The 13,172-nt window shown below is 51.6% G+C and overlaps 2 protein-coding genes across 4 annotated transcripts in view; one reads left to right on the top strand and one right to left on the bottom strand.

Annotated features, from left to right (window-relative positions):
* Window positions 1-1,302, top strand: part of LOC118883020 (mannose-binding protein A-like) — a 17,371-nt gene extending 16,069 nt beyond the window's left edge. Inside the window, exon 6 of the mRNA XM_036829542.1 lies at window positions 1,230-1,302. Coding sequence (XP_036685437.1) covers window positions 1,230-1,248 — 19 coding nt within the window. The 3' untranslated portion in view covers window positions 1,249-1,302. The remainder of the gene's footprint in view (window positions 1-1,229) is intronic.
* SFTPD (surfactant protein D) lies at window positions 140-12,099 on the bottom strand. Of its 3 annotated transcripts, XM_036829537.1 has the most exons (8): window positions 12,041-12,099; window positions 10,527-10,728; window positions 4,888-5,004; window positions 4,500-4,616; window positions 4,070-4,186; window positions 3,600-3,716; window positions 2,925-3,008; window positions 140-651 (listed from the first exon to the last, which is right to left on the bottom strand). In XM_036829537.1, exons 2-8 carry the CDS (start codon window positions 10,723-10,725, stop codon window positions 275-277), a joined length of 1,128 nt encoding a protein of 375 aa, XP_036685432.1. In that variant the 5' UTR covers window positions 10,726-10,728; window positions 12,041-12,099; the 3' UTR covers window positions 140-274. The 3 variants fall into 3 exon arrangements, with proteins under 3 accessions (XP_036685432.1, XP_036685433.1, XP_036685434.1); XM_036829538.1 differs by lacking the exon at window positions 4,888-5,004; XM_036829539.1 differs by lacking the exon at window positions 4,500-4,616.
* Between the last annotated feature and the right edge of the window lie 1,073 nt (window positions 12,100-13,172).

Here is a 13,172-nt window from a genome sequence, read left to right on the forward strand (position 1 = left end):
TGACTTCTTTTGTTGCGGAGCAAGGGCCCTAGGCACGCGGGCTTCAGTAGTTGTGGCTCGCGGGCTCTAGAGCGCAGGCTCAGTAGTTGTGGCGCACGGGCTTAGTTGCTCCGCGGCACGTGGGATCTTCCCGGACCAAGGTTCAAACCCGTGTCCCCTGCATTGGCAGGCGGATTCTGGACCACTGCGCCACCAGGGAAGCCCTGAGGATCACCTTTTTATTGGGACATTGGCAGCACACAGCTCTGGGCAATGCCCCACCCTCCCCGGGGGCTCAGAACTCGCAGATCACGAGGCGCTGTTCTCCGCAGCCCCTGTCGTTCCACTTGCCATTGCGATAGATCTCCACACAGTTCTCCGCGTCTCTGTCGTTGTTGGGCTCCCCGGGGGCCCAGTTAGAATACACCAGGGGCTCCCCTGTGGGGTAGGTGAACCTGCCTTCCCTCTTGTCGTCGGTCATGCTCAGGTAAGCAGCTTTGTTCAGGTCATTGACCAGCTGTCTCAAGGCCTCGTTCTCGGCTTCAGAGCGTGGGGAGGCCACCTGTCCCCCGGCCTGTGTGCATACCTGCTGTGCCTCCTGAAAAGTTTTTTCAAAACCTCCCGTCTTGAAGATCTTCTCCCCGACACCCCGGCCACTGGGGAAGAGCTCCACTAGGGGAAGAGGAGAGTCAGGTTGGGGTGTGGCAGCACCTGGACCTTTGTGCTCCAAACAGAGCCCCCCAGCCTCCCAACCAGGGTACCAGGGCACCAGATAGGATGAAAGCGAGGCACTGATTCCAGAGCAGCCCTGGTTCCACGATGCGCCCTGTGAGTGGTGCTGTGGTCTCCAGTTACAGGTGAGGACCCTGGAAACTCAGGGAGCTTACATAAGAGGCCCCAAAGTCACACAACTGTCAAATGTATAGTGAGGATCACACCTTGCTGGATGTGACACTAAAGCTTAGACGTGCACTTTCTGTTCCTCCCCATGTCGTATGCCAGAATTGGTTTTCAATTTACTGTGTAGATTGGAATGACTTTGGCCAGGGAAAATGACACGGTGCAGCCCAGGGCAGTTCCTGAGAGTGTGGAAAACACCATGCAGGGGGCTCGCTCTCACCCCTGCATGATGGCTGGGCATGTGGGGTTGTCAGAGGGGGGTCTGTGCTGTGTGAAGGGGTGAGGGGAAAGGAGAGGAGAGGGTGGGGCATCTGAGAGCAGCGACATGCTAATCTCTGCACTGGGGGCAGCCCAGTGTTGGCCTCTTGATATGCTTACGGGTGATGCCCCAGCCAGTCAGCCTCCCTGGACCGCTGGGCAGGGGATGAAGGCATCTGAGAGGTGTGTGTGGGAGTGGGGGGCGGGAGTGGGATCGGCGCTGGAGAGACCCCTGTTTGGGAGTCAGAAGGCCACGTGTTCAGCCCCAACCTGACAATGACGGTCCAGGTGGGCAAGGGAAAGTCACTTCCCTTTTCAGGGTTTCCCATTCCTTATTCTAAAGTAGGTGTACACTACATAAGGCATCACCTGTGTGACATGTTAAGTATCTCTCATTACTCCATCCTCTCCCCATCCCTTTGACTTCTAGGGTCATGCATGGAAATCTTCAGGGCTCCTAAGAGGGCTCACTGGACCGGGTAGGAACCCAGACTACACCCTGACCCACTGCCCTTCTCCTCTGAGTAGTTTCCAACAAGGACTCAGGGGCCAGATTCTCCAAGGGGTCAGGATGGCACCCAGAGCAGCCCTGGACAAGGTCAGTGCAAGTTTCATGTGCCATAATTGGGTTATGTCCCATGCACCTGGGTGGGTATGCATGTGTATGCGTGAATATGTCCATATATCCAATCTGAAGGTACACAGGTGGACTTAAGGTCCATCTGGATGGGTGTGCATATTGTGTGTGCATACGTGTGCATGCGTGCTCATGTATGTAGATGGTGTGGAGTGAGCGATGGTGTTAAGTACCCACACATGTGGCCGCGTGCATATGCCCATGTTCTCTGTTTGCATCAGTGGCATACGAGCAAGTGAATGGGTATGCAAATATGTTCGTGGAAGGAGGAAGACATCACATGCTGGCAACTCATCCTTACTACTTAGGTACTTAGTTGGCTTGAGTCCTTAGGAGCCAACCCTATATCTCACCCCATTATGCTCTACTCCTTCAGAAAACTCTTCTTTTTTTGGATCATGAGGTTTGATGAATGATGTGGACTCAAAGCTGATGTCAGGGAGAGCAGAGAAGGGGGAGGGGCAGTTGGGGACTGAGGCAGAGAGTCCCAAAGGCACCGGGCACTCAGGTGCGCACTCCAGGAGGCCTCTGCCTCCTTAGGACTCCAGGCTTAGGGAAGAATCTCTGCTTTAAACACCCAAGGAGATGCAGGGAGAGTCCAGCACTGGCCAGAGACTGGAGGCAGCCTGCCCCTGCCAGAGCCAGGGGCATCTTTAGGGTGAGATACTCGGTGGCCACACAGCAAGGTTGGGCCCCCACCAGACTTGAACCCCATGAGCGGCATCCCAGCCCCTGCTCACAGGACTATGTCTGGATTCTCTGCTGCCTGGGCTGTGCAGCTGCATCTCCGGGTACTTGCATACCTGGCTCCACAGAGGGAAGAAATGCATCGTGGGTTGGGTGTCCCCTTGTCTATCATAGGGACCTGCCCAGGGTAGGCAGGGGCGAAGGTCTGCTGCACTGGTGATAAGGATTGCATCCTCCTCCTTGTCCCTTGCATCTCCTTGCAGCTCCTGGAGCACGTGGCTGCACTGCTGTGTCCCAGCCCATCCTTAGCCCCACTCCCTGCCCCAGTTCCAGGTCCAGTCCTAAACATGGTTCCAGCCAAGTTCAATTTTAGACCCAAGCCCAGCCAACTCCAAGCCAAGACCCAGACCTAGTATGAGGCCCAACCTTGGTGTCTGGCTCAGGTTCAGGTCCAGGAACTCACCTTTCTTATACTGAGAGAAAGCATTCTGGAGGCGTTTTAGCTGTCCCTGTAAGGTCTCCACCTGCTGCCGGAGAGCAGTGATGTCTGCAAGGCAGAGAGGCCGAGTGAAGACAGGTCCAGCACAGCCTGGGATCAGCTCAGAGCCCGGGCCTCAAGGGAACGGTGCTCAGTTGCAGACGCATATTGGGGGTGGGGGTAAGGAGCTGGGACGGACCCCTAGGAAGCCCACATCTGCTGACATAGGTGGCCTCTGCTGCCCACAGGATTTCCTGTGGTTCTGCTATGAACACTATCCCCTAAGCAGGTCCCTGCACCACACTGACACTGAACCAGGTGGCACTGTAATTCCAAATTCTAGGAACCTGATAACACTTCCTTTTGCAGGGTGGGAGTAGAGGAATACACGTAGCTCGAGACCTTCCCATCCACTGGGTTATTTGAAGTTCAAAGCTATCTGATGAATTGGGAAGGGAGGTGTGCTCGTCCCAAAGATCAGATGGAAAAACTGCTCAGGTTGCCCTCCAGGGAGTCATAGAGGCTAAGACCAGCGTCCACTTTGACTTCCAGCCCCCCACCTGTAACTAAGGGGGACGCCTGAGAGGAGGGCCTGGGAGGGCCTCCTCCCACCCTCCATCCCCACCCGCGCCCCATTGGGGGCCCCCAGAGCTTCCTTACCTGGGAGTCCACTCTCTCCCTTTGCTCCTCTTTCTCCAGGAGCACCTCTGTCCCCCTTCAGTCCTGGGGGGCCCCTGGCACCTGCAGGTCCCTGTGGACCTATGGCTCCAGAAGGCCCTGGGATCAGAGAAGAGTTGGGTGAGTTCTGAACGCATTTTCTAGCATTTTTACCTCCCCCAGTACATGGACTATCTTATCGCCCAGCTATACGCCCTCCCCATATACATATGTCCCTCTGTGCCCTGAACCCAGCCTTGCATCCTCTCTCTGTATACTGACTGTCCCTGTCACCCAACAACCAACCTTCCCTGTACATAGACGGTCCCTGCTACTCTCCCTGCCCTCTCCCTAGAGACAGACAGTTCCCAGAGCCCAACACTGGCTGTCGCCCTGGAGTGCTAGCTCTGACCTGGCGGGTGATGATGGTGGGTACAGGGGAACAGGAGCTCAGCCCAGCTTCCATCGCTCACCTGCTGCCCCAGCACTTCCAGGGGCTCCGCGTTCACCGGGGGCACCTCTCTCTCCTTTAAGACCTGCGGGGCCTCTTGTCCCTGGGGAGCCCTGCATGCCTGTGGCACCCACTTCTCCTGAGGAAGGAACAAACTGGGACGAACACGGCTGAGAGCGCGCTCAGCACTTATCATTGCCTCAGAAGCGGAGCTTTTCACCCACAGCTCCAGGTGAGAGAAGGAACTGGGAGACGGTGCTCCTTAGTGCCTGGTCTCCTCTGGGGAGGGTATCGGGGAAATACGGTCAGTGTGGGAATCTGGGGGGAGAGGCCCAGGCAAGGCCTAGCTGGTGCAGATGGTCCGGGCTTTTCCAGGCACTGTGCGCATGCTTTAGGCCCCATCACAGACTGCCACGCCTCCTTCCCACACCCATCACACACCAGCCACCTACCACTGGGTCCAGTCTCGCCTTTGGGGCCTGGTGCACCTGCAGGTCCTCTGTTCCCCTGCCTCCCTGAGGGACCTTCTCTTCCAGCTGGACCAGGCATACCTCGAGGTCCTGGAGGCCCTGGGGAAAAGGACCAGCCCGGTTAGTGACACCGAATCTCCTTGGAAGTGGGCGTGCATAAAAGATGAGGGCAGTAATAGAAGTCTGAGAGGCGGCATCCTCCTAAAGGTGTCACCCCACAGCAGCTCCAGTCTTCCCTGAAATAACCCAGTGCCACCTTGAAAACAACCTTCTGCCTCCTTCCTGGGGGAGAATCTGTGCATGCCTACCGGCATGTCCTAGCGACAGCACACCACCTGCAGACCTCTGCATTCCATGCCCAGCTGCTCACCAGGTGGTCCAGTGTCTCCCTTTGGCCCGGGTTCTCCAGCAGAGCCATTGTCCCCTTTGGGCCCAACTGGGCCAGCTGGTCCAGGCATCCCTGCTCCTCCTACAGGTCCTGGTAAACCTGTGGCAGCAGAAGAAATGGGCATAAACCTGGCCCCAGGCCCCGGAGGAGCCAGATGGCATTCCTTCAGGGTTCTATAAGGTGTAGACACTTCACCTCGACAAGACCCGGTCCAGTGGTGATCCAGGAAATGGGTGTCCACATCCCCATTTTACAGGTGAAGAAACAGGTTTGCCAGAGTTGGAGGCAGATCAAACCAAAACCTGCCTGACTTTCCATACAATGCACCTTCCCCTGCCCCAAGGCCACAGTATTTATAGCAGGCAAGTCTGTCAGCTTTTGCCCTTGATCATGGACTCCTTGCCCTCCCCCTTCCCAGAACCAAAGTTTATATCAGAAATGGCACCTGATGCTAATCACCAGAGAAATATAAATCAAAACCACATTGAGCTATCACCTCACACTTGTGAGAATGGCTATTATCAAAAAGACAGCAAATAACAGGTGTTGGAGGATGTGGAGAAAAGGGAACCTTTGTGCACTGTTGGTGCGAATGTAAACTGGTACAGCCACTATGGAGAACAGTATGGAAGTTCCTTAAAAAATTAAAAATAGAACTACCATGCAGTCCAGCAATTCCACTTCTGAGTATTTAACCAAAGAAAATGAAAACACTAACGCAAAAAGATTCATGTGCCTCCAAGTTCATTGCAGCATTGTTTATAGTAGCCAAGACCTGGAGGTGGCCTAGAGCCTAAGTATCCATGGATAGATGAATGGATGGAGAAAATGCAAGGCGTATGTACAACGGAACATTATTCAGCTGTAAAAAGGAATGAAATCTTGCCATTTGCAACAACGTGGGTGAACCTTGAGGGCATTATGCTAAGTGAAATGGGTCAGACAGAGAAAGGTACCATACGATCTCACTTATACGTAGAATCTAAAACACAAATGACAAAACAGCGTGCTCATAGATACAGAGGACAGATTGGTGGTTGCTAGAGGTGCGGTTGGGGAGTGAGCAGGACGGGTGAAAGTAGTCAAAAGGTACAAATTTCCAGTTATAAAATAAATGAGTCCTAGGAATGTAATGTACAGCGAGGTTACTATAATAAATAATACTGTGTTGCATGCTTGAAAGTTTTAAGGGCGTAAGATCATAAAAGTTCTCATCACACACACAAAAAATTGTAGCTATGTGTGTTGATGGATTTTGATAAGCCTTATGGGCCATCATCATTTCACAATATATACAATATAAAATCATTATGTTGTTCACCTGAAAAGTCATATAATATTATATATCATTATATTGGTAATAAAAAGAAGAGAAAAAGCTATGTGACATGCTCTCAAAGCTACAGAAATTAGAACCAATTATTATGCATCATTAAGTGATAAAAGTATGCTATAAAAACTCTATTTCATACGATTCTGTTCCTAAATATGTCCATGAATGGGTAGGTAGGGCGTGTGCACACGTAAAACACATTGGAAAACCACAAGAACGCACATACAAAAGTGTTAACAGTTGCTGTTTCTAAGTGGTGCAATTAAGGCATTTTAAATTTCCTTCCTTTTATCTTTAGTGACCACATATTATTATTATTTTTTACACATATTATTTTTTATTGGAAAAATGACCGAACATTTAAACTTGTTACCTCAAGAACGGACTGCCTAAGTCTGAAATTATATGAGATCTACCTCGATTTAAGAATTTTACACTCAATTCTGTGAGTTTGGTTATTTTTTCATTGAGATGAAATTCACATAATATAAAATTAACCTTTTTTTTTTGTCTGCGCGTGCAGCTTGCGGGATCTCAGTTCCCCGACCAGGGATCGAACCTGGGGCCCGGCAGTGAGAGGGCTGAGTCCCAACCGCTGGACCGCAGGGAATTCCCTAAAATTAACCTTTTTAAATTTTAACAAGTCAGTGGCGTTTAGCAACATTCACAACGTTGTGCAACTACCACCTCTATTTAGTTTCAAAAATATTTCATCAACCCCAAAGAAAACCTCATATCTCGTTAATCACTCTGTCTCTGCTTCTTCCCAGGCCCGGCTATCGCTATTCTGCTTTTGTCTCTATTACCTATTCTGGATATTTTATGTAAATACATACAGTATATGAGCTTTTGTGTCTGGCTTTTTTAACTCGGAGTGACATTCTTGAGCTCATCCAATTCGTAGCAGTCTCAGCACTTCATTCCTTTGTGTGGCTGAGCAATGTTCTAGTGTCTGAACACAACACGTTCGTTTATCCATTCACCACGGATAAACGCTGATGGACACATGGGTTGTTTCCATCCTTTGGCTGTTGTGAATAAAGCGTTCACGTGCAAAAGACAAGAGAAGAAATGACACCTGTCAGGGGCTGCTAACTTACTCATTCACTTATTTGTTCATTTCCTCATTGTTCATTTATTTGTTCGCCGGGAAACGAACAATGGCACATAACTTTCTGCTTAGCACTGAGCAGGATGTAAATGTTAGCACCACGTCCTGGTCTGCAAAGGGATTTGTCACTGAATTTTAAACTGTGAGGCATGGGTAACGAGCGAGGAAGACAGTTTATGAGATGTCCCTCGTCCCATCCCAGCACCTCCAACCCCAGCACACACACATAGTCGGAGGAAACAGGACTTCAAGGCTGAAGAGGATTTAGAGAGACTTGGAGAAGAGAGGTGACATTTCAGATTTGGAAACCGTGCTCCAGGGTAAGAAAGGCCAGGGCCTGCCTGGGCCAAGCATGTGCTGGTGGTGAGAGACTGTGCATTTGATGGGTGGCTGAGAGCTTCTGTGTTGGGCATTGTGTTCTGCTTTTAGTTGCGATCCTCACTGGGCGTGAAATGGAAGCATAGAGGATGGGCCCCGCATCCCAATCCCACAGTGCGCCGTGCTCAGGCGGAGACATCCTGGCCCCAGGCCAAGCCTCTCTTGGGCTCCCCACTGGCCGGGGTGGCAGCAGGTACATGGGAAAAAAAGCCACTCCTTAGAGGGGAGCGTTAGAGGTTGCCTATCCTTGTGCACAAACCGTGGAGGCCATGAGAGCACCCTTTCCAGCAGCAAGCACCGTGCCTGCCAAAGCACACATTTTGCATCCTAGCACCCCACGAAGTCCTAGCCCTGTACCTTACTGCCACCCGAAGTGAAGCTTTATGCACCAGTGATTTGGCCAGTCTTAACTGTATTAAAATTCCTCCTCTCTTGGCAATTTACATTCATTTATTCCACAAGTATTCACTGAGCTTCTACTAGGTACAAGGCACTGTCCTAAATGCTGGGATTCTATTAGTGAAAAAAAACAGACAAAAACCAAATCCCTTTCTCATGGAACTTAAACTCAACTGCATAGAAATAGATCATCAAAATTAAAATGTACAACATATGATGATTTATCAGATCAGAATAAGTGCCACAGAGGAAAAACAAAGCACAGAGTATTGGTGGGGCTGTGCAGTGTTCTCTCTCCAACAGGAGGGCCAGAGAAGGACTCTGTCTGTGACTAAAGCCATGAAGGAGGTGAGGAGTGAGCCATGGGGATGTGTATGGAAAGAGCAAGGCCCTGAGGAGGCAGGGGGCCAAGCGTGCTTAGGGACCAGCGACAAGCCAGTGTGGTCAGAGCCCAGGGAGTGTGGGAGGAGTAGAAGGAAGTGAGATCAGAGATATCAGCAGGGGTGGAGAGTGGCCTTGGGGACTGCTGTGGGGTGTGAGGTTTTACTCCAAGGGAGATGTGCGCCCCTGGAGGGACTCTCTCACTGAATCCTTTCGGGCGGGGGTCTTGGAGGTGCTGAGGAATGAGGGAATTGTCCTTGGAAATTCAGCCCCCCAAGCAGGGTCCAGGTCTTATTGGCCCTGCATGAAATGTCTGGAGCATCACCAAGTGACCCAGCTCCACCCTCTACCTCTGCCCAAGGGTCTCTCCTCTCAGGCCCATCTTGTCCTTTACAGCAGGTTCTTGGGACCACGTGCATCAGAATCTTGTCACCAGTGCAGACTCTGGCCCCACCCAGACCTACTGGGTCAGGATTCTGAGGATGCTCTGATCTCCAGGAAATCCTCAGATCCATAACAGTTGAATAACGAAAGTGCCTGGAACTGAGGAGCCAGAGTGGAGCCTGGCCCTTGGTCCAGCTGTGTAGTGTTCTCTCTCCAAGCACCGACCCAAGGCCAGGCTTGGAACGCACAAGAAGGGGAGGGCTCAGCCACATCCGTGCTGCTCAGAGGGCCACTGTAGGAAAGTCTCCCTACCCCACACCCTGCCCCGGGATTCAATTCAGGGCCCCACTGGGAGCTACAGAGAGCTGGCACCTTGAATACCACCCTTCTCCCGAGTTCACTTCCAGACAACCTTCTCCAAGCCCCAGCCCAGTTATGTTGGGAACTACTTTCTGTCTGTTAAGGACAGACCAATAATTGTCCCTTATCCTACAAAGCCTGGGGATGTTACCTATTCTCTCCAGCTTAAATGTTGTTCATTTTCTTCCTCCCCAACCAAAATGCAAACTCCAGAAAGATAAAGACCTCAGTTGATGCCTGCATAGCCCTGGCCTAGCGCCATGGTGGTCCCCTTGTTCTTGTTGCTGGTTCATTGAATTCTCACTTCTTGCCGGTAAGATCCAGATCCTCCCCTGTGGGGCAGTGTTTCTCGGACAATTCCCTTAATGATCAGTACCTTTGGAAACCTCAGGAGAATTCACCTGATTGGTACAGCAAGAAGATGCAACTTTATCCTGAAGACTCAACAGGAAAATGAAGCCTTGGCTCAATTATTTGTCACTGTAAGGTAGATATTATTCCCATCTACACATGAGCAAACTGAGACTCAGAGACACTGAGTGCCTTGTCTCCGGGGGTCCCTGCTGTGGAGCTGGAGCTAGCAGTCAAGCACAGATGTGTCTGATGCAGAAGCCCATGTCTTTTTCATCTTCCAGGTTGGGTTTCACATAGCATCTTTGTGTCACAATTTTCCTACCTATCAAATGAGATTAATACATCCCTTGTAAGACTTTTGGTGGGATTAAATAAACCACTCAAGTGAACACCCAAGCACCAGGCTGAACAAAGGAATGTCAGCTGCCTTTCCTTCTCTCCTCTCTCCATAATGTATTTAGGGAAAATCCTTTTGACCGGGCCTGAGTATGTGGCCGCAGAGCCTCATCCTTTCCCGCCCCTCATGGAGTACAGTTTAATTACATATTAAAAATATTTAACATCCTGCAGAGGCACCATTTAATCAGAATGAACAAGTTAAGTTCTGGAGCAGGGTTCTAGAGGACCCCAAATACCAGTCATTTACTCACTGTTTGCTCATTCTTGGGGTGGGTGGAGTCAAGATCCTAAGGGAGGAATCAGGGCAGCTGCTGATGGAGTTGGGGGCTCGGGGCAGCCCATCTTTGCCAACCAGTAAGGCTGTGTTTTAAGTGGGCTGAATATCTGGGGGAAACCCACCCATGCGGGATGAAGAAGACCATCTCCAAGGTTTACACAGCAGAAAATCCAGAGTTTCTGGGTTGGTTACAATTCCAATGCCCACCCCTTCCCACCAGGACAAGCTCATGGTCCCAGCTCTACCTGGATCCCCCTTCTCGCCCTGGGGGCCTTCTCTCCCATCTCGTCCATCACGACCAGGAAGGCCATTCTCCGGGGTGCTACACACGACCAGGGTGCAGGCGTTGGCCAGTGTTTTCTGGGAATAGGTCTTCACTTCTGCCCCCAGAGACCTTGGGGGCCATGAGAGCAGGATCAGCATGGAGAGAGGGAGGAGAAGCATGTCCTAGGCAGAGGAACAGAAAGAAAGGGGACACGCTCTTGGTGCGAGGATGTGGATTAGGGCTTGGCCTAGCTCCCGGAGGTGAGGAGAAGCACTTCCTCCACCTCCTCTCCTCTGCTCTGGGGCCAAGAGCAGCAGGGCTCTGAAAGCAGTTTAGGGACAAGGTGGGCATAAGGTCTGGCCTGAGAGGGCATGAGTTGACCAGCTGGACTTCTGGGGTGACCACAGGGGTGACCAGCAGCACGAACCTATTCTTAGATGCTCTGTGTCATCCCTTCTTGTGCCTCCCCTTGGGCACTGCCATGGGCACTGTGGCAAGGATGTAGAATTCCTCACTGAGGCCATCTGTCACATCAGGAAGGACTCACTGAGAGCTCTCGGGTGGGACCCTTCCCATCTCTGGACCTCTTTCTCCCTTTCTGTACCAGTAAGTTGGTTGACTTAATTCCGACAAGGCAAACTCGTTTCCTCTCACTTGCTGCCTTGGATGGACTAGTACAGGTGGTCTCAAGTGCTGCCTGGGAAAAAGCCAGAGTCCTGAGCACAGGATGGGTGCATGACTGCATGTTTGCCAGGTGATTTGCCGTTCCTGGGCTCCATGAGGAAAGTCCCTGGGACACCTAGAGTCCTGTCCAGGCCTCCTGAGAGGACTTGGAACAGGGACCTCATGGAGGAAGGGGATGTGTGAGACGGGCACAGTCAGGGGAAGGCTAGTCTGGGGGAGGAAAGAGCAGATGTCCGAGAGCGCATCCGGTTACCATCGGAAAGGGACTCAGGAGCTAAGTGAGGTCAGGGTGGGTGCAGGACCTGGCTCATTCCCAATATTGGGCTTCTTTCCTCTCTCAGAGAGAAACTGTAAAGTTACGAGCATGGAAAGGGCTCATGGGAGTTGCAGAGGCTGAGAACAAAGGCTGAAGACCTGTGCAAAGGACAGGGGGTCACCAGGCAGGCTGAGGTAGTGGGAGGGGAGAGGCTTCCTGGCCAGAGAAGTGCCCCCTTCCAAGAGGAAGATGAATTGCATTTTTCACAGGGGCTTCCAGACAATGGCGTCTGAGGTCTGGTTGGATGTCACATCCAACTCACCCACCCTCTCCCAGCCCAGGAAACACACCTCCTACCGAGCAAAGGGAGCAAAATGAAGAGCGCTCCTTAGTACTCCATTGTGCTCTCACCTCCAGCAGCTACCCTCCGAGACGGCAGCAGCTACACAGACCTGCCTTCCTCAACACCACTAGGGTAAACCACCCAGACAGGCAGGGAGATATTCACCAGACATTGGGAAAACAGAATGAGAGGCAAGGACAGAGACACTCACAGTTGCTTCCTCTAGGGCTCTAGAATCTCCAGGCAAATTAGAGTTTCCTGGCAGGCACTGGCTATTTATACACGCCCTGTGAAGTAAACCTCCCAGCTCTGGTTTCCTGAGAACTCTCATCAAGAAGTAGGGCAATTTCCTTCCTTGTTGACTCACTCAATTTCACCCCACCTGCGTCTGGACACCTGCCACTGATGTTCATAAAACCACACACACATCACCTTAGAGTTCATAGAGCACCCTCAGCCCACGATTTCATCTGCACCTCACTGCAGCCCTGTGAGTTACGGGGCAGCATCAGTGTCTGTATTTCACAGATGTCCAGGAATCCAAGGTCTAGAGAAGACCAGCAAGTTGCACAATGACCTCCACCTCTTACAAAAGCAGCTTGCATCTACAGAGTCCAAGAGCCAGCACCTGCTGTGCCCACTTCTCTTCCTCCTTCATGTCCACATTATGGCTCAGATATTAGGAAAGAGGTGGGAGCTCCTTGGCACATCGGAGCAGGGTTGGGGCAGGTGGAAGGGCTGCCAAGGCAGCAGCCTGTGGGAGCCAGTGGCTGGGAGAGCTGCCACCCGGCAGGGGTCACTCTTTTGCTTCCTGCTCTAGATGTAGGACAGCCTCCCACTTGCCTTTTACGGGATGGCCTTCCCTTAACTTGCTTGCCCGAATCTCTCCAACTTTTTAGCCAGTGTTTCTCCATTACATGGCTCTAGTGGCCAGTTTGGATTCCTGAGCTGCTGATATACTGTTGTAACCATCCCCAAGGAAACTCTAATTTCCAGTGACTGTGGGGCAGTTGCTGGCATCTCTGCTTGCTTTTAGATCCCTGTGACTTTATCTCTTCCATCAACCCTTCGCCTAGGTCTACACACCAGCAACCCCAAGTCTCCAATCCTCTCCTTTGGCCACCCCACTGGCGGTGCTGACTTGCTCCTGGGTTTTGATGATCCTTGTATATTGTGGAATCTATAATGCCAGCTTTCCTCAGTTGGTAGGGAAAGGTCTTCTCTTTTCCATACTGCAATTTTTTGAAGGAGGATCCCATAGTAGAGAACCTGGGCCCCTAATGCTGGAGCTCTTCCATTATGAACTCACAGCCCTCTCTATTCTAGGATGTTCATGTGCCCCC

The sequence above is a fragment of the Balaenoptera musculus genome, chromosome 16 (genome assembly GCF_009873245.2).
Source record: "Balaenoptera musculus isolate JJ_BM4_2016_0621 chromosome 16, mBalMus1.pri.v3, whole genome shotgun sequence".
NCBI lineage: Eukaryota > Metazoa > Chordata > Mammalia > Artiodactyla > Balaenopteridae > Balaenoptera > Balaenoptera musculus.